Consider the following 20,640-nt stretch of genomic DNA (forward strand, 5'->3'; position numbering starts at 1 on the left):
CCTTTAAAAACATAAATTAAACACAGAGATACAAAACGAATATAACCATGTGCCAAAGTGCAATTGTGCAGTGCTCTATTAAAAACAAACTGTGTTGTACTTTCCAGGTATCATATGGCCCAGGACAATGCCGTATTATTATATGTCCAGGTGTCCCCTCATACCTAGAATCTAAGACCATATGACCCTTAAGTATTTGTAGTTATGTACAGACCAGGCCTTTATGTCGTAAATAATATTGTTACTTTTATAGACATATACATCCGGCCCATATACATTAGCTCAACATATATACAGCGTCGGTTAAATGCATCAGGATATATAACACCTCATATAAGCATAGTGTAACCATTTCATAATACCACTATAGATACTGAGACCGCTGTACTTATCTTTAACGCTTCTGTAAAAAACAGATGACCGGGTAGGGTCCGTCTAGAAAGCCCAAAATCATGACCCGATCTCCGCGCTTGTCACCCAACGCGTTTCGTCATTGCCTGACTCATCAGGGGTATCTTATTCTGGCGCATAGCACGCCCGCTGTAAGACAGCTGCCTTTTATAAATCGCGGCATACCGCGGCTTACTGCCATTTCCGGTTGCCTCGTATAGTACTTCCGGTTTGCGCATAACGCCGGCATCTGTTCAGGTAGCTTGCCCCACTTCCTGGGTTTACCAAACAGCCGCCGCGCGTCATGTTTAGACAGGAACTGGCCATACCTATGCCCCACTTCCTGGGCGTTACCAGGCATGTCAGTCTGAATACCACCATATTACGTGATTGGTCTAGGCAATCACCTGACCTTCATGTATCCATGGAAACCGCTCGCTTTATCTTATTGCATACGATCTTCTATTGTGGCTTCATTTAGAATAATCATAGATGCCAGTTGCGTCCCCCTAACATTATTTATACGGGACCCAAATTTTTAGACCATTTTATGATTAATAAAAGGCGTTATGAAATATCCAAAACGCCAAAACCCATTTCATGGGCCTTGTCAGGGATTACCTTGTGAATGAAAATAAATACTTTACACCCTATCAAGGGAAAAAAAGCAGAAAAAAGACTCAGAGTAGCAACTAAAAAACAAATGTAATAATGACATTAATTTTACTTCAATCTGGAAAATAATTTTGTTGCATGCATATAGGAGGATACCACCAACCTCCATATGTCTGTAGGAATTATAGATAGGGTGCCCGCTAAATCTGGCCCTATAGGTCCCTAGCTAGCTGTTCCCTACCTCACGCTTTTTTTCCCTTGATAGGGTGTAAAGTATTTATTTTCATTCACAAGGTAATCCCTGACAAGGTCCATGAAATGGGTTTTGGCGTTTTGGATATTTCATAACGCCTTTTATTAATCATAAAATGGCCTAAAAATTTGGGTCCCGTATAAATAATGATAGGGGGACGCAACTGGCATCTATGATTATTCTAAATGAAGCCGCAATAGAAGATCGTATGCAATAAGATAAAGCGAGCGGTTTCCATGGATACGTGATGGTCAGGTGATTGCCTAGACCAATCACGTAATATGGTGGTATTCAGACTGACATGCCTGGTAACGCCCAGGAAGTGGGGCATAGGTATGGCCAGTTCCTGTCTAAACATGACGCGCGGCGACTGTTTGGTAAACCCAGGAAGTGGGGCAAGCTACCTGAACAGATGCCGGCGTTATGCGCAAACCGGAAGTACTATACGAGGCAACCGGAAATGGCAGTAAGCCGCGGTATGCCGCGATTTATAAAAGGCAGCTGTCTTACAGCGGGCGTGCTATGCGCCAGAATAAGATACCCCTGATGAGTCAGGCAATGACGAAACGCGTTGGGTGACAAGCGCGGAGATCGGGTCATGATTTTGGGCTTTCTAGACGGACCCTACCCGGTCATCTGTTTTTTACAGAAGCGTTAAAGATAAGTACAGCGGTCTCAGTATCTATAGTGGTATTATGAAATGGTTACACTATGCTTATATGAGGTGTTATATATCCTGATGCATTTAACCGACGCTGTATATATGTTGAGCTAATGTATATGGGCCGGATGTATATGTCTATAAAAGTAACAATATTATTTACGACATAAAGGCCTGGTCTATACATAACTACAAATACTTAAGGGTCATATGGTCTTAGATTCTAGGTATGAGGGGACACCTGGACATATAATAATACGGCATTGTCCTGGGCCATATGATACCTGGAAAGTACAACACGGTTTGTTTTTAATAGAGCACTGCACAATTGCACTTTGGCACATGGTTATATTCGTTTTGTATCTCTGTGTTTAATTTATGTTTTTAAAGGAATCAATTAAAGGTTATATTTTATATTTTAAATGTTATACCAATTTGCTACATCTATTGATCTGATATTGGTTTGAGATACCCCCGCTATATAGTTATTCTCATTACTAAACTACTACAGTGGTAAAGGTAGAAGTAACTGCTGTCCCTCAGAATGGACCTTCCTGAGTTGGCATTTAACTATTGTGACAGGGTTACTGGCATGGTGTACGAGGGGAGATAATTGTCACGGAGATTTCTTTCCTCCATGATCTAGAAACCCATAAGTTTCTTTTCAGTATGATATGTGCTGAAGAAGTTAAGCGGCCATGTTATGGGCGGGTTTTTAAGTGAGTAGGTAAGAGATGGGCGGGACGCCTACTCGCCATATCTTCACCTCAAGGGTGTGGCTGGGGAAATAAATGTCCAGCCAGTTTTTTTTTTCTGTGGTCTGTGTTGTGTAGAGGCAAGCAAGCCCTAGGCTGACACTCCTGTCGGAGCTGCCAAATGTGTTGGCCCAGAAGGGCTGGGCAGGACTGCTTATGAACTTTTTATTTCCTTTTGAACCAGAAAGGCTGTTTTCCGATTACCATTTTGGTGTTTATGATACAATAAACCACCCAGAGACTTTAATCCATATGTGCCAGTGTCTACTTCGAGGAGCAGCTAAGTGAGCCAACCTTCCACACTATTTTGCCACCTTATTTTATTATTAATAAAATTGTTGTGTTAGTAAGCCTCTTCCCTCCTCTTTCTTGAGCTGATGAATGGTTTGCAAACAACTAGGACAACTCCACTGAGGTTGATAAGCAATTTTATCTCTATCAACCTCAATGACTCAGTCGCATAACTCTAATTTGGATTGGCAATGTGATTACAGGAGAGATGGTGGCATTCTTCATGGCATGGCCCTTGCCATGTCAGGCTGTGGTATTATACAGTTGTGGCCAAAAGTATTGACACCCCTGCAATTCTGTCAGATAATACTCAGTTTCTTCCTGAAAATGATTGCAAACACAAATTCTTTGGTATTATTATCTTCATTTAATTTGTCTTAAATGAAAAAACACAAAAAGAATTGTCCTAAAGCCAAATTGGATATATTTCCACACCAAACATAAAAAAAGAGGGTGGACAAAAGTATTAGCACTGTTCGAAAAATCATGTGATGCTTCTCTAATTTGTGTAATTAACAGCACCTGTAACTTACCTGTGGCACCTAACAGGTGTTGGCAATAACTAAATCACACTTGCAGCCAGCTGACATGGATGAAAGTTGACTCAACCTCTGTCCTGTGTCCTTGTGTGTACCACATTGAGCATGGAGAAAAGAAAGAAGACCAAAGAACTGTCTGAGGACTTGAGAAACCAAATTGTGAGGAAGCATGATCAATCTCAAGGCTACAAGTCCATCTCCAAAGACCTGAATGTTCCTGTGTCTACCGTGCGCAGTGTCATCAAGAAGGTTAAAGCCCATGGCACTGTGGCTAACCTCCCTAGATGTGGACGGAAAAGAAAAATTGACAAGAGATTTCAACGCAAGATTGTGCGGATGTTGGATAAAGAACCTCAACTAACATCCAAACAAGATCAAGCTGCCCTGCAGTCTGAGGGTACAACAGTGTCAACCCGTACTATCCGTCGGCGTCTGAATGAAAAGGGACTGTATGGTAGGAGACCCAGGAAGATCCCACTTCTTACCCCGAGACACAAAAAAGCCAGGCTGGAGTTTGCCAAAACTTACCTGAAAAAGCCTAAAACGTTTTGGAAGAATGTTCACTGGTCAGATGAGACAAAAGTAGAGCTTTTTGGGCAAAGGCATCAACATAGAGTTTACAGGAGAAAAAAAGTGGTATTCAAAGAAAAGAACACAGTCCCTACAGTCAAACATGGCGGAGGTTCCCTGATGTTTTGGGGTTGCTTTGCTGCCTCTGGCACTGGACTGCTTGACCGAATGCATGGCATTATGAAGTCTGAAGACGACCAACAAATTTTGCAGCATAATGTAGGGCCCAGTGTGAGAAAGCTGGGTCTCCCTCAGAGGTCATGGGTCTTCCAGCAGGACAATGACCCAAAACACACTTCAAAAAGCACTAGAAAATGGTTTGAGAGAAAGCACTGGAGACTTCTAAGGTGGTCAGTAATGAGTCCAGACCTGAACCCCATAGAACACCTGTGGCGAGATCTAAAAATGGCAGTTTGGAGAAGCCACCCTTCAAATATCAGGGACCTGGAGCAGTTTGCCAAAGAAGAATGGTCTAAAATTCCAGCAGAGCATTGTAAGAAACTCATTGATGGTTACCGGAAGCAGTTTGGTCGCAGTTATTTTGGCTAAAGGTTGGTCAACCAAGTATTAGGCTGAGGGTGCTAATACTTTTGTCTGGCCCATTTTTGGAGTTTTGTGTGAAATGATCAATGTTTTGCTTTTTGCTTCATTCTCTTTTGTGTTTTTTCATTTAAGACAAATTAAATGAAGATAATAATACCAAAGAATTTTTGTTTGCAATCATTTTCAGGAAGAAACTGAGTATTATCTGACAGAATTGCAGGGGTGTCGATACTTTTGGCCACAACTGTATATTAATTTCAGTTCAAAACATTTTTGAGTTGTTCTCTGAGAATATATACAGTTGTGCTCAAAAGTTTACATACCCCGGCATAATTTTTGTACAGTAGACAGCAAGCTTTATGGAACAGGTCCCGGTTTATGCTAGATCACTAGATATGCTGAAAAATTAATCATTATTGAAGTATATATCTAATTCTTCCTCTGTACATTTTAGTGGACATTCTACAATTTTTAAAGTTTCAGAAAACTTCTTTAAAGAGACCCTTTCATCAGGATCAGGTACTATGAAATAAAGATGTGTGCATAAAGGCGCTGTGCTGCTGATTTAGTAGGTACAGTTGTGCTCAAAAGTTTACATACCCTGGCAGAATTTTTGCTTTCTTGGCCTTTTTTCAGAGAATATGAATAACACCAAAACCTTTCCTCCACTCATGGTTAGTGGCTGGGTGAAGCCATTTATTGTCAAACTAATGGTTGACAACCAAAAACATCCAAATGACCCTGATCAAAAGTTCACATACCCCATTTCCTAATACTGTGTATTACCCCCTCTAATATCAATGACAGCTTGAAGTCTTTTGTGGTAGTTGTGGATGAGGTTCTTTATTTTCTCAGATGGTAATGCTGCACACTCTTCTTGGCAAAAAGCCTCCAGTTCCTGTAAATTCCTGGGCTGTCTAGCATGATCTGTGTGCTTGGGGTCTCCCCAGATTGGCTCAATGATATTGAGGTCAGGAGACAGAGAGGGTTATTCCAGAACCTTCTGTTGTAGCCAATCATAGGTCGACCTGGCCTGTTTTGGATTGTCTCTCTGAAAGAGGGCCAAGAAACCAAAATTCTGCCGGGGTATGCAACGTTTTGAGCACAACTGTGTGTGTGTATATATATATATATATATATATATATATATATATATATATAGACACTGTATATTATAATATAAACTGTATATACAGTATGTATTTATTAGATATAAAGGTCCTAATGGCATAAAAAGAATTTTTATTCACCTAATCCCCCATTGACCCCTCCTGTCCATGCTTTCCGCTGGTCTCTACTTCCTAAACAGAAATATCTACCTAGCCAATCACTAACTGAGATGAGCCACTGCTGTGTCCAGTGATTGGGGAAGCTGCCATATCGTGTGTCAAGAAGGTCCAATAAGTAGAGATTATTTGGACCTGGGAAATATTGGCAGGGTGACAGTGAGTTGAGCTTCACTTCTTATTGTCTTTTTTTTTTTATTGTCACTGTCATTTTCTTTCTTTTCTTTTTTTTTTATAAATATATTTCAAAAATAGATATTGATTGAACTACCCATCTAACCTTACCAATTCCCTGGTAAACACTGGCATGTCCCTCCAGTAACGTCACCATTGCAGGTAAAGATTGGATGCAGAGGTCACATGGTGGGTGGATGGATGGACACATCAATGGATTCAGTTCATCATAGACTGGTGGAGAAATGGGTAAAGGTCTACACAGAAGCAGTTGAGGGTTGGTAAAGTGAATACTACTCCTTTTGTTATTTTATATTATTGTAAGCAGCTTCTAGTAAAAAAAAATAATGGGGTTTGACAACCCCTTAAATATAATTAACTTGGAGCTCAAAATCAATTTTAGGGTCTGCTTTGGATGTGCATCTTTTGCTGGCCATGTTCTCTGCCTAGGTTGGAAGGTTTGCTTCACACTGCCATCTGTCTGACCTGACAACTGCTCCTGCTAACCCTACATTTTTCTTTAGAAGATTTACCCATGATCATTGATATATACCATAGTCACTTTGATGCACATTACTGAGGACAAAGTACTCGTTGGTATTATTGTTAAGCACTGAGGCCTGAATTTACAGATCTAATTTGCTGCATATAAAGATCATTTGTGATAATCACATATATACTCATATTTGGCAAAGCTTAAATTTTAGTTTGGTCGTTATTATTCTTTATTTTATGTGAGTCAGACCTCAGACTTTTGTCGCGAATGAAATGAAGCTGCGCCATCTCTGTTGGACTCTTTAGCTAGAGGTCTTGAGTGGATGGTCCCTTCTGATGGAGCTGGGTCAGCCTGCTAACAGCAAATAAAACAAATGGTTCATACAGTTTGTGAAGCAAGACAGCACAAATATTGCCTGCCAAACAGGTTAGACTTATATAGAGCATATTACACGTAAGCACAATGACACACAAGACAGACTAGGCATTAGTTAATGGTTAAAACATTTGTAAAAAAAAAAAGACCATTTTAGTAACGATGTTTGCAATTTTAGCATACAAGAGAAATATGTTTAAACCACCAGAATGGTGTTTAATCAGATAAAACCAGCAGTAAAGAATGGAAAACAGCATTACTGTACATTTTGTATAAGTAATTACTATGAATAAAGGTCAGGAAATAAGCAAGGTACATAAAAGAAAGCAAATTGTGAATACGGCTGTTGTTTGTACCATCCAGGACACCACTTTTATTTCACAACCAAATCATGGCATGGATAAGAACACCGCTTTCTATTGAAGAGGTGCTGAAATACAGTTTTCCCTAAACGGGAAAGGGATAATGATGGTATTTATGAGAGTGAATTTATTTTGGTTTTTACGTGAAGAGCAAATTTATTGCAGAAATTTGGGGTATGAAAAATCCCTTCCATGCCAGATAATGGGGCTGCTATCGCATAATGTGAATACCTTTCCTCAAGCCCCATTCAGATTAAACGTCTGCAAAAAATTAAAACATGTCAGCTACTTTGTTAATTGTGGTTTTGGCCATTAAGTTATTGTCTTATAACTCACTGCAAGCATGATTGATGATCGTTAGGCTATGTGCACACGTTGCGGATTCTGCTGCGGATCCGCAGCGTTTCTGGCCATGCGGGTCCGCAGCAGTTTCTGCTGCGTTCTACAGTACCATTGTTTGCAATGGTAAAACGAAAAACGCTGTCCACATGATGGTTACAATCCGCAGCATGTCAATTCTTTGTGCGGAATCCGCTGCAGTTTCACACCTTCACCATTGAGAGGTGTGAAACCGCAGGGATAAACCGCAGGCCAATCTGCAGGTAAACCGCAGGTCTTTTGACCTGCGGATTTACCTGCGGATTTTCCCAAATCCGCAGCTCCTAAAACTACGTGTGCACATAGCCTTAGGAGTTTTATGTGTTCTTTATTTTACCTCTACATAATATTAAAAAATGGAAACAAAAATATTATCTTAAAAATAAACATTGAATGCTGTTCTTGGCATTCACTAATAAACCTTACTAATTTGGGTGGACGTCTCTTCGCCGAGAGCAGTTCGGCTTTACATGCTGTAATCACATCCCCTGATCTTGATTGACATCCTTCCTCCTGACTTGTTACATCATTTCTTCACAGCAAGTCAGTAGGGCATAAATCATGTTCAGGGGGACGCGATTACAGCATGTAAAGTCGAACTGCTCTCCACATCAAGCCCACCAGTGAAGTTCAATAAAAGTTTATTTTTGTGATTACCGGAAACTATCATCTCAGGTAGCAGAGGCAGAAATTGGATGCTTTATTAACTTTCTAATTGGTACTGGGGCGGTCTCATTCTCAGATTTGGAGGACCTGACAGGTCTCTCTAAGGAGTACCAGTTAGAACATCCTAGATTAGTCAATATTTTTGCAAGTTTCCCATTGTTGAACTGCTGTCACCACATTATGTGTCTCTTAATTAGAATACTACTAAATGATCTTTATTCACCACCCTCCTTAAATGATAAACAGCATCTAATGGCTCGATGGATAAGTCCCAACCTCAGCATTTGTTGTGAGCTCCATCTGTCAAAGTTGAGGGGCAGGATTAGCAAGTTCTCAGCAGGTGTTAATGTTGATCTCTACCCTCCAATGGGGCAACACGGCACTGATCACATAGATAACTTTTAGAGGTATACCAGGCTGCAAGGGGGAACGGAACAGATTATTAGGATCCTCATTACGAGGAACACGTCATGAGAACTGACTTGTATTGGCATAAAAGAGGACAGATATGTGTCTGTAAATGGAGTTTCTAGTTTGGCTTCTTAGCGTAAATCACATCACAAGTTCCTTTAAAGGATCCATATTGACTTTCAGGATAGCTACATTCAATAGGTGGCTCTAGAGTTCCCATCTGCTTTCTTTCTGAAGAGGCTATTTGCATATCCCACTTTATAAGTATGCACAGTTTTTCCAATTTGACCATATACCTTGAAGGGATTATTTTATAAAATAACAACCCCTATCAAAATGAGAGCTACAGGGCAACAAGCTAATTGCTCTGCATCTTGCTCCTGGCAATCCAAGCAGATTGCTACTCTTGTCAGGGAAACATGTGGCCAGTCAAGCATTTCAGATTTATGGTTGTCCATCAGTTACAATGACGGATAAACCCTGGGAGAATAAGAGCTAATAGGACACAGGGGTTCTTAGTTCTGACATAGTGGGGTCTCAAGAATGGAGGACATTTTATGATGTCCACATAATCTAATATGTCATGTAGACAGGAGCTAACATCATGAGACAACCCTTTTACTAATTATCTAAATTTTGGATTACTTTACAATCAAATATATTTACCAGGAGACTTTATTGCTTTGAACAGTGCAAACACAGATGATAATAATCAAACACCATAGTAATAGCATTTAATGGATGATTTGTAATACTGATGGAACAATATGGCAAGTACCCATACTTAGGGTATCAGTCACCCGAAAATGTATCTTTTCTGTTTCTTTTACTGTATATGTCCTAAACTGACTATTCTTAAAGTTCATATAAACTCCTGTAAAGTGAATACTTTCTAGAGCTTCTAGAACAATCTTGACAAAACCCTTAGTGCTGGGGTCTTGGGTTCAAATCCCACCAAGGATAACAAAGAGTTTGTATGTTCTCCCACTGTTTGTGTGGGTTTCCTCTAAGTTTTCTGGTTTCCTCCCACACTAACAAGACATCCTGATAGGGAATTTAGATTGTATGCCCTAATAGGGATGATATCTATACAGCGCTGTGGAACTAATGGTGCTATAAAAGTGTGTAAAATAAATAGATAAATTCTATGCCGATCCCAAGTGGTTCATTATTATGGGAGAGAGCACTTAAAAAGGTATGCAGGTAGTACAAGTAATTGGAAAATATTTGCACCACCCACACTAACACCTACTTGCTCGCACACCAAACACTAAGAGTGTTGCGTATTACCATAATACATTTGTTACTGTTTTAAGAAAAAGCTTTACAAATGGGACAAATATAGAACGGTAAAGCAAGGCACAATTGAAGCCGAGCATACAAAAAGCATGATTATCAAAAACTAGGCTAAAGCTCCATTATAAACTAATTCAGCCGAAATACAAATTATGCTCGGTGGTGCAAGATAATAGAGGTGTTTTGAGGCAGCAAAGTTTGCTATAGCCTAAAATTAAATTATTATGCTCCTTGGAAATGAATGGATTTAAAGTGAAACAATGTTCTAAAAATAAGAGGATGCAGTTCAGAACAGGAAAAATGATAACTGTATGAATGATATGTAAAATTGGATATTTTCGATTTTTCTCTTGATCTTATCTAGTTAAAATAATGATTGGATGCAAAAACCTTTTTGAATACTGGGAGAGATATATTAACAGTGGAACATAGGAAAAATTAAATGGGGACCTCTGAAAACTGAAAGGTGTCATCTGATCGCTATGTTCTATTACTTTGCTTTTGCCTTGCGATAATTTTGATAAATCTCCTACATGCCTCACATACGAAAAGATAATCAGAAACTGGAAATTGGGAAAATATCATCGGAAAATACACATAATCAATAACTCCACATAACTAAACCCCTTTGCTGTGCTAATGAATGCCAATCATGATCTATAAGAACCAGAGTAGTCCGAAGAATAACTGTGACAATGACTCCATTTTATGGCTCCATGAACTGATCTTTGTATAGCTTTTCATTATCTGCATTGCATAGGAAATTTAGAAGATAATATGAGCTTTTAATGACAAACTGGTATGGGTGGGAAATGGACAGAGTAAGGCCCCGTTACACATAATGATGTCCCAGCGATCCCACCAACGATCCGACATGGATGGGATCGCTGGGTCATCGTTAGGCTGATCGCTGGTGAGCTGTCACATAGACAGCCCCTCCAGCGATCAGGACCAGCGAGCAAGCTGGTTTCTAATGTAAACATCGGGTATCCAGGAGCTGCGGCTCTTGGATACCCGCTGTTTACCTTGGAAACCGGCGTACATGCTGGTTTCCAAGGTAAACATCGGGTATCTAAGAGCCGCGAGGCTCCTGGATACCCGCTGTTTACCTTGGAAACCAGCGTGTACGCCGGTTTCCAAGGTAAACAGCGGGAATCCAAGAGCGGCGGCTCCTGGATACCCGATGTTTACATTAGAAACCAGCGTCCAGCGTCGCTGATCGCTGGTCTCTCGCTGCCACACTGGCCAGTGGGAGACCAGCGATCAAAAAATGGCCCAGGACGATCAGCGATACCCGGCAGGGGGGCCGGTCGCTGATCCCCTCCACACACACCGATCGCTGTGGCGTCACAAAATCAGCGATCTCGCTAGCGAGATCGCTGTGTGTGACGGGGCCTTAAAATCATAATACAAACCCTAAATGTCCATCTACTGTATGCTGAAATATCTAATTGTGGATGGATTGTTTTCTGGTTACTGTGTAGCTGATACAATGGTAAATTCAGAATTATGTATCCATAGATATTTTATGGTATCATTACCTCTACATATCCAGTTGGTAGTATTTTTCTTTTATTGTTTTCAGTGGAAAACCTAATGTTAATAGCTGAACCTTTATTCCCTTTAATAAATGACCCCCCCAAAAAAAATTCCAGCTGATGCCCCTTTTACCACTACACTACCCAATCTAACGTGAGCCAAAAGGCAATCAATGAGAACATATAACGCCACCAAATCCTGACTACTAAGGCCTCTTTCACACTTCAGTTTTTTGCATCAGTTCAAATCCGCCAAAAAGTCAGACAAGCGGATCCGTTCTCAACTGATGTGAACGGATGGCACAGGATGCGTTTTCGAGAGAGAGATATTTTTTTTTTTTGTCCGGCACCCAGAAAGAATTTCGGGTTAAATCAGTGTCTGGAGGATCCGCCAGAGAAAAAAACGTTGCAAGCTCCGTTTTGAAATCTTTGAGGATGGTGACGGACAGCAACTTTTGGCGGATCCTCAAAAAAAACGGATGCAACGGACGGCAATCCGTCACAATCCACCATTAATGGAAGTCAATGGGGAAAAAAAACGGATCCTCAAAAGAAAATTGAGGATCCGTTTTTTTCAAAACCTCGCAGATTGTGACTGATTGTAAAAAACTGAAGTGTGAAAGAGGCCTTAGAGTACAATTCAAGTCACTGTCATATTTATTGAACTACTAATTAAAAATTAGTGTCATTATGATGTATAATACTGACCATAGATATGAGAAACCTGTTTTCTGAAATGTAGTGTCTGGCTCTACATCTATAAATTTAGGATATGTCCACATAGAACACGTGTCTTCTAGATAAAAAATCCGCTGGATATGACAGTAAAGGCAAAGTGGATGAGATTTTATCATATTTCATTCACAAACTGAGCTAACAATCTGTGAGGAATCAGCACTGAATTTGACCAGCATGTGATTTAATGCTGACGATATTTACAGCACATTTTGTCCTTTTCAATACCCAAGAGCGAAATCCACTACACATCTGCAACAAATCAGCATGTCAGCTTTGCAGAATTTGCTTCAGATTCCTCACCAATTTTTTTTCTGTTAAATTTACTGGGGAATATAATGTAGGCAAATATGAATATTATAGTGGAGCAAAAAAGTAGGATCCTGGTCCAGTGGCCACGACAGTAGTCCACGGCAGCCAAACCAGAGCCCAAAAACCGCCTCCTGCCTCCTAGCATCCCTGTCATCTCTTCTCTTAAATAGGCCCAGTAGAACATCATCATTGTGACAGGTCATATGAATGATGCTGCCCCAAGAGTACTTATGACAAGAAGCATTGTGGATGCCAGCAAGTAGAAGAAAGTTCACAGGACTCTGGTCAGGCAGTCACACACTACCGATATAGCCACTGGATCAGGATCCTGCAAATCTTTTTGATTTGGACTTGCTACTATTCTCAATTGTAACAATACATCAGATAACCAAAACGGTGGATAAATTGTAAGTATATGCTATAAAATCAAAATAAAATAAATTCAAATGAAAAAATGCATGAAAATTTAACCAACCCTAGTAGTATCTTCTGTGCAATCTTCACGTGAAGAACCAACAGATCTGGTCAATGTTCGATGTTGTACCTGAGGAGATAGCAACTGTAGACTGTTGGCCCTAGATGCCATGCCTTGCCCAACACTTAGTCCTGGATCATTTCCCTTAACCCGCACTCTGTCCCGACTCACATACATCGAGTGTCTGTGAGGGCGTTGTTGAGAGGAGAAAGGACTAGTGTAACCCAGGCCGTATGAAAATGATTCATGAGGAGCTGACAGTGAGTGAGTATGACTACCATCCATTTGATCCGGAAGCTTCAGCTCCTCCATAGTTCTGGAATGTCTTGTGGTAGGTCTCCTTGACTCCAAAGATCCTTCTTTCCTATTAGTCCTTCCAGAGGGGCTTAACATAGCTCTATTGTCACCATGCCTAGGAACAGCAGGACTAGTTGGAGAATTTATGTCATGGCAACTAGATGGAAAATATCTACTGTTAGGTTCCAGGCCTTGCCCTCTACTTTCACTAAGATTCCCCACTGACTTTGAATCTGTCAGAACACCATGACTTTTTGAATAGCTCATGTAAGAGCCGCTTTTCCTTGAAGACTGTGGAATGGTATCAATATAACTATGCCGAGCATGCTTTTCTCCAGGCTGTAAGCTGCCAGTTTTTCCTTCCATGAATGAATGCCTATTGTGTTGGGAACGTGAACTCGATTTCATATATTTTGTTCCTGGCCCTTCACTGGTCTTTGCCTCAGTACTAAAATCAAATTCATTTTTAGTCTTTGCTTCCTTTGGACTAAGGAGGTGTGGCAAATTGTTATTGGACATATCTTTGTTGCCAGATCCACTTTGGTTGCTTTTTTTGGGGTGGACTGTTGGACTGTGAGATCCTGCTGGATGATTTCCATTGATAAAAGTTTCAGTTGGTGGATGAGTTTCATCACTTCTTTTTGGTCCAACAGAAAGACTTTGCACATCTTTACTGTTTGATCTGTGATGTGGCTGAGAACTTTTAGTAGATGGTTTCCTAAAGAATAAAATTCACAGAGTAACTTAGAGAAAAAATTCACCCTAATACATCCTAATTTCTAGATTACTACAGTAAGACACCTAAGAATATGCCTGAAAAAGTCTTTTTTTAGATCAAAATGATGATCTGATCATGGAATTTATGGAGAGGGAGTAGACATGCTAATTCAGTCATGAAAAACCCTTTCTCAATCAGAATGTTTGCCCCCATGAAAATAAAAACACTTATGCTCACCTCCGGCCAGCCGCAGCTCTCACTTTCTCTTGATTTGTTATACATCCAAAGGTGGGGACAGTGATGCCAGTGCTGATTGGGAACAGGGATCATGTGTCATAACTGCTTGTGAGACCCGGGAATGCGTGTGACAACAGGGATGGAACAGTGCCAGCACGGAAGGTGAGTACAGGTGTCTTTATTCTATCGAGGCCAAAAATTCAGATCGAGAAGGGGTTGTCCTAGTAGTGAAGAAAACCTTTAAAACGTTTCCTACTCATGAAACAGTCAAAAACCTTTCAGGAAACAATACAAAGAGGAAAATTGATTAGAGAATGCTATGAAATTAGGTTCAAAATGTGGGAAGAACAACCTTCCTCTATGACCGAAGGCTAAGGAGGACCCCATTGCTTAAGAAAAGGCATAAAAAAGCAAGACCTTGAACATTGTATGGACAATAAAACTAGAGGATTATCAGAGCTTAAAGGTGTTGTCCGGTCTAAAATGACTAGTCTGCAGTCACTATATGTGACAGCAGACTTATGAATCAGCCCCAGCACACACACTGTGCATTGCGAGTATTTGACAGTTTCTGAACTGGGAATGGTAGTGATGTATTCGATATGCATGCTCTAGGCCAGAGCCTGTCTAGTGGACGTGGATTTGCTCCATACACTTGTATTGAGCGAGACCGTGTTCACTAGACGGCCACGCCCACTAGACTGGTTCTGCGCTCGAGTATTTATAACGTATACATCACCGCCGTTCCCAAAGTGTGTGCGCTGGGAGGATTTATAAGTCTGCAGTCACGCAGAGTGACTGCAGACTTAACAATTTAGACCGGATATCCCTTTTAATGTTCTCCCAAGTTTAAGAAAACTATTTTGAGTTTAACAAAATTGGTCCCAAAGTTGGACAATTACAATTTCAATCCATTTGAACATTTTTGGTAAATAGAAATCTGCTATTGGAAAAAAGAGCTCTGCAAATATTCAGGACTTTGAGAGAACTGCAGTGGAATGTGAACGTGAAAGGGGTGGCTTCAAGTAGACAGTTACAAGAAGCTCACAAATAGGGTACCCCAAAAGGCTCTATCCTTGCCCCCGTGTTGTTCAACATTTTATAAATGATCTAGATAAGAGAACAACTGAAGATAGACTAATCAAATCTGCAGATGATACAAGCTAGGAGGGATAGGTAACACTAGAGAAGACAAAGAAAGGATTCAGAAGGATCTAGATCAGCTTGAACAATGGGCAGCAACTAATAGAATGGTATTTAACAAGGAGAAATGCAAAATTCTACATCTGTGACAGAAAAATGAAAATTACATCTACAGAATAGGAGGAATAGAACTAAGCAACAGAACTTGCGAAAAATACATGGGTATACTAATAGATCACAGACTGCACGAGTCAACAGTGTGATGCAGCAGCAAAAAATGCAAATACAGTTCTAGGGTGTATTAAGAGAAACATAGAATCTAGATCACGTGTAGTAATTATTCCCCACACCTCCTCCTTTTTCAGGCCTCATCTGGAATAACGTGTCCAGTTCTGGGCACCACATTTAAAAAAAAAAGACATTGAAAAACTGAAGCAAGTTCAGAGAAGAGCTACCAGGATGGTGAGCAGACTGCAAAGTATGTCCTACAAGGAACGGTTAAAGGATCTTAGAATGTTTAGCTTGCAAAAATGAAGGCTAAGAGGAGACATAATAGGTGTCTACAAATTTCTGAAGGGATGTCACAGTGTAGAGGGATCATTCTTATTCTCATTTGCACATGGAAACACGAGAAGCAATGGAATGAAACTGAATGGGAGAAGATACAGATTAGATATTAGAAAAAACTTTTTGACAGAGGGGGTGATCAATGAGTGGAACAGGCTGCCATGATAGGTGATGAGTTCTCGTTCAATGGAAGTCTTCAAACAAAGTCTGGACAGACATCTGTCTGAGATGGTTTAGTGAATCCTGCAATGCATTGAGGAGAGGGTTGGACACGATGACCCTTGAGCTCCCGTTCAACTCTAACATTCTATGACTCTATGAAATGGTTACAAAAACAGGTGTAGGTTATCACGATGGCTAGTGGTTCTGCAACCTTGTTTTAGGGAAGGATAACTTTAATCTTCTCCATGTCGTACACCGTTTTTCTTCTTTATTTCTATTATTTAAATAAGTGCCTGTTAGGTGACAAGTCTACTTTTTTTTTGTTGAATGTATTTGGTCATGCTAGTACAATATTCTAATGGTTCTCAGTTGGTACTTATCCAATTGTTTCTAAAGATAATGGCTTTTTAGAATAAATTATCAAGGCGCCAATGATGTTTGTAAGTACCAACATTTTTTAGATTAGTTTAAATATTATGTAAGTGAATGAACAACTGCCCGTATTTTTTTCATATTTAAGAAATGCTGATGAAATCTTCAAAGTTTTATACCAATTTTACTAAAAGACAATGACCTGCTTGATGAGTTAGTATCTGAGTGATGAGTTTTTCTCTTGGCTGATCTTGAAGGAGAGCTTCCACCACGATCCAAAAGTCTCTGAGTCTGAAATGCTGGGTGATTTAAGCACTGTTCGGTCAAATATCTATCAGATGGATTCAGCTTCAATAAGTTCTGGATAAAATAAAGTTAAATTTAGAATAATGAAGACAAAAGACCAAAACATAAAACGGGAACATGTGAAGAGGAACTATCAATTGGTCGTGCAATTAAAGAGGGGCTGATGTTTAAAAAAAACACAAAAAACTTGTGACACGCCTAAAATCTTGATCTAGTATGTATACTGAGACCTCCACTATCTGCTGATATGAAAAGGCAGAAGTGTTCAGCTAAAACATGCTCTCCTTGGTTACCGAAGACGGGCACATGGGGGTCGATACATCATAGTATCTGTCAAAAATCTGGTGTCAAACACTTTGGATAGTCGTAACATTTTTGTTCTATGCGGAGTAGCATATAAATGTTGTGATTTTTGGCTTTAAGCAGCTCCTCCAAAATTGGAATATTCATGGCAAAACTGCATTTATTTCTTACTTCAGAAATAATATTCCAGTCCCTGACTGGGGTAATATTTCTAAAAAGGTGCACAGAGGCAAATGCCAGGAATAAGATGTGCTGAAAACATTAATTGGTGTGCGCCACTTAATGAATTTGTAACATCTTATTTGTGCACATCCCTATTTAAGACTGGGGTACAAAAGTTTTCATGAATCGGGGCCAATGTCTTCTTATTGAGCCTTCTTCAGTCCCTGAGGACAGGTGGTGCTCGGATGAGCACTACTGTCCCTTCGCTTCAGTGATCAGTGAGGGTCTCAGCACCTAGACTGAATATCAAATCAAAGTCTTACATATCAATAGTTCTTTGAACTGGCAGTTTCTCTTTATTATAAAAATTTTAACAAACAAATAATAGCGAATAATGTTTGCTGCGATTTATAGCCTCATTAAAAGTATATATATCTGTACTTATAACATACACATTTTTTTTTACGAAAACAAAGAATAAGATTTAGTGCTCCTTTTAAAACGGGTTTTCTAAGACATAGACAATTAGCAGGGGAACAAGATCACGGTACTTACAGTACTTCTTTGTAGTTATCAAAGTTACTGGTGTTGTTTAGTAAAAGAATATTAATGGTCATCAATATCAGATCAGGTATGGGTCTGACACTTGGCACCTCGACTGATCAGCCGGAATCAACTCTTCCGACGGATGCATGTAAACACTCTGAGAAGAGCTACAAAGAGTGGCTCCATTCAGCGTGTTGCAGCTGCTGCTGGGTACTGCAGAACAGCTGCTATTCAAAAGAATAGGAGGGTTTGTACAGGAGCTGTTGTGCAGTACCTGTACGGCAGAAGTTGCTACACACTGAAGTGAACTGTGCTTTTCAGCTCGGCTCAAAATGTTTCCATCAGGTCACGCTGATCGATTGGGGTACTGGGTGTCAGATCTGCACTGATCAACTAACCTGGGGATAGGTCGTCGATATTCTACAAGCAGACAACCGCTTTAACAGCTACTCTATGGCCATTGTTACCAAATGTTACATGTCTAATTGACATCTGTTTCAACTATTTTGCTGTCTAATGGCCATTAAACGGTGTTTTTCTATCTGACAAACATCCAATTGACAGATGACTTTGGGAATATTTATCAAAACCATTAAAGCGAAAACATTTTTGCTGCTTATACAACCAATCACAGCGCAGCTTTTATTTTACCAGAGCAGGTTTAGAAATGAAAGCTGAGATCTAAATAGTTGCTATGATCAACAAAGCCGCCTATTCTTTTAGACAGTTTGGGTAAATTAGGAGTTTTGTACAGGAATTATTTTTAGCCATAGTAGTGGATTTTTTTCAAATCACTTAAATTGGAATCAAAAGTACAGCATTCAGTATAACAGGAAAAAGGCCATCTTTACAGATACAAAGAATGGTCAGAAAACGGTTCCTGCTAAAATACATACGGGAGCTGACAGGGGCAAAAACACTTGTACATCAACCATTCAGGAGAACTCATTGCCAGAATCACTTTTGTAGACTACAGTCTGGCTTTATGATTTTCAAAGAAAATCAGACGTCGGCACTTTGTCTAATATAATATGATGGGACCAATAGACAGATAAAGAGCATGGTATATGTAACTACAAGTAACTGTGTCATTAGTAAACTTTATATAATATATTCTTCTATAAAAATGTATGAAAATAATAAGTAATAATAAGCAACCAACCTTCATAATGGTGTATAAGGGAATGTTTATTAGTATTTTGTACCTATTACTTTTGCAATATCATTAATATTTGGAGCATTGCATGGCTTATTTGTCTTATCAAGAAAAAAAAACAGTATCAGTTTAAAGAAACGGGGGTCCAGAGTATCAAAACCAAAAAGAAAACACCCCTAAAAACTATAATACTATATTATTTATATTTAAACCAATGCTCCATTTTTAAAAAAAAATTTGGAGTGTTCAAACTGAATATCATTGGTTTTAAATATAAATAATAAAGTATTATAGTTTTCAGGGTTTTTTTCTTTTTGGTTTTGATTGAATGTCTTCTTATACTGACATGACACGCCCCATAAGCATAAACTTTACCGCTTACACCCCATATCTTCAAAGGGAATCTAACAACAGGCTTTTGTCACTCATTCTGAGAGCATGATAATGTGGGCACCAAGACCCTGATTCCAGCGATATGATGTAAACACTTTTATCAGCAGGACTACCATGTAGTCCTCCATATTTATGAATTTTGTATAACCCCGCCCCCATCACCCTGCCCCGACAGAAAGCTGCCAATCAGTGGTGGGGGTGGGGCTACAGAGAGCTCAGCAGTTGGAGAAATTCAGCAGATAAAGCAGTGATTTTATCAAAATTACAGCAAGCAGCCCAGTGAGTGACACATCACTAAAATAAGGGTATCTACCCTACATTATGCTGCAGATGGTAACAGATTCCTTTTAATATAACATAATGGCTTGTCTTTATATTATTGAAACTATTTAATCTGCTTTTGTATCAATAAGTATGGCTTTTTGGGGATAGATACTGTGTTCTTTCAGTCATAACATAAAATCATTAAATGCCAAATAAACTTTTTCATCCCATATTAGTAATTCATGGATTACTTGTGAAGATGCAATGACCAAAGAAGATTAGGTTTATGGAAGCAACTACAGTAATTGATCTGCATCACGTGAATTTGAGTTAGGAAAAGTAATTATGGAAGTTAAAGAAATAGTGTAATACAGCCAGTATGGTCATTTCCATATTCCCAACCATATCTGGTCACTACAGATAAACAGGAATCCCCATCACTGCTACAAACTACAGGGATGAGCATGCCCCTTTAACAACCAATCAGGTATTATGAAAAACTCAATTGATTGGATGTCTTGCTCAAGGTGTGACATGACAACTCTGATTGAATGACAAGTCTCAGGCAAGTCAAGCAAACAAAATATTTGTTCAATTTATTTGCAGCTTGCAGATATTTTAAAGTTGTAATTTATCTGTAAAATGAAAATATTTCTTTGGGCGACAGGACCGTCGTATTATGTCATATGCTGCCACACGATCACATTGACAATCAGTAGACGTCAAGTCACATTGCGACATTGTGATCTTCATGACACATGACCAGAGTAACACTAACCAAAATGACATATCTACTATCAGTTAAAGTTATACTTCCCTCTTTAAGACACAAAAAAGAATCAGCCATACAAATCACAGCTGGGAGAGCCGCAAGGTTACCTGCTGAGACTCAT

The 20,640-nt window shown here is 39.5% G+C and overlaps 1 protein-coding gene across 8 annotated transcripts in view; it reads right to left on the reverse strand.

Moving 5' to 3' along the window:
* CDKL5 (cyclin dependent kinase like 5) overlaps positions 1-20,640 on the reverse strand; it is a 482,089-nt gene that overhangs the window by 38,987 nt on the left and 422,462 nt on the right. For 5 of the 8 annotated variants that reach the window (XM_073565893.1, XM_073565897.1, XM_073565891.1 and 2 more), the window contains 3 exons: positions 16,820-16,977; positions 13,122-14,136; positions 6,823-6,927 (listed from right to left, as the gene is read on the reverse strand). In XM_073565893.1, coding sequence (XP_073421994.1) covers positions 6,823-6,927; positions 13,122-14,136; positions 16,820-16,977 — 1,278 coding nt within the window. The remainder of the gene's footprint in view (positions 1-6,822; positions 6,928-13,121; positions 14,137-16,819; positions 16,978-20,640) is intronic. The other 3 variants (XM_073565898.1, XM_073565895.1, XM_073565896.1) reach the window with 2 other exon arrangements.

This window comes from Dendrobates tinctorius, unplaced genomic scaffold, assembly GCF_039654945.1.
Source record: "Dendrobates tinctorius isolate UK_male_01 unplaced genomic scaffold, ASM3965494v1 ptg000016l, whole genome shotgun sequence".
In the NCBI taxonomy this organism is placed as follows: Eukaryota; Metazoa; Chordata; class Amphibia; order Anura; family Dendrobatidae; genus Dendrobates; species Dendrobates tinctorius.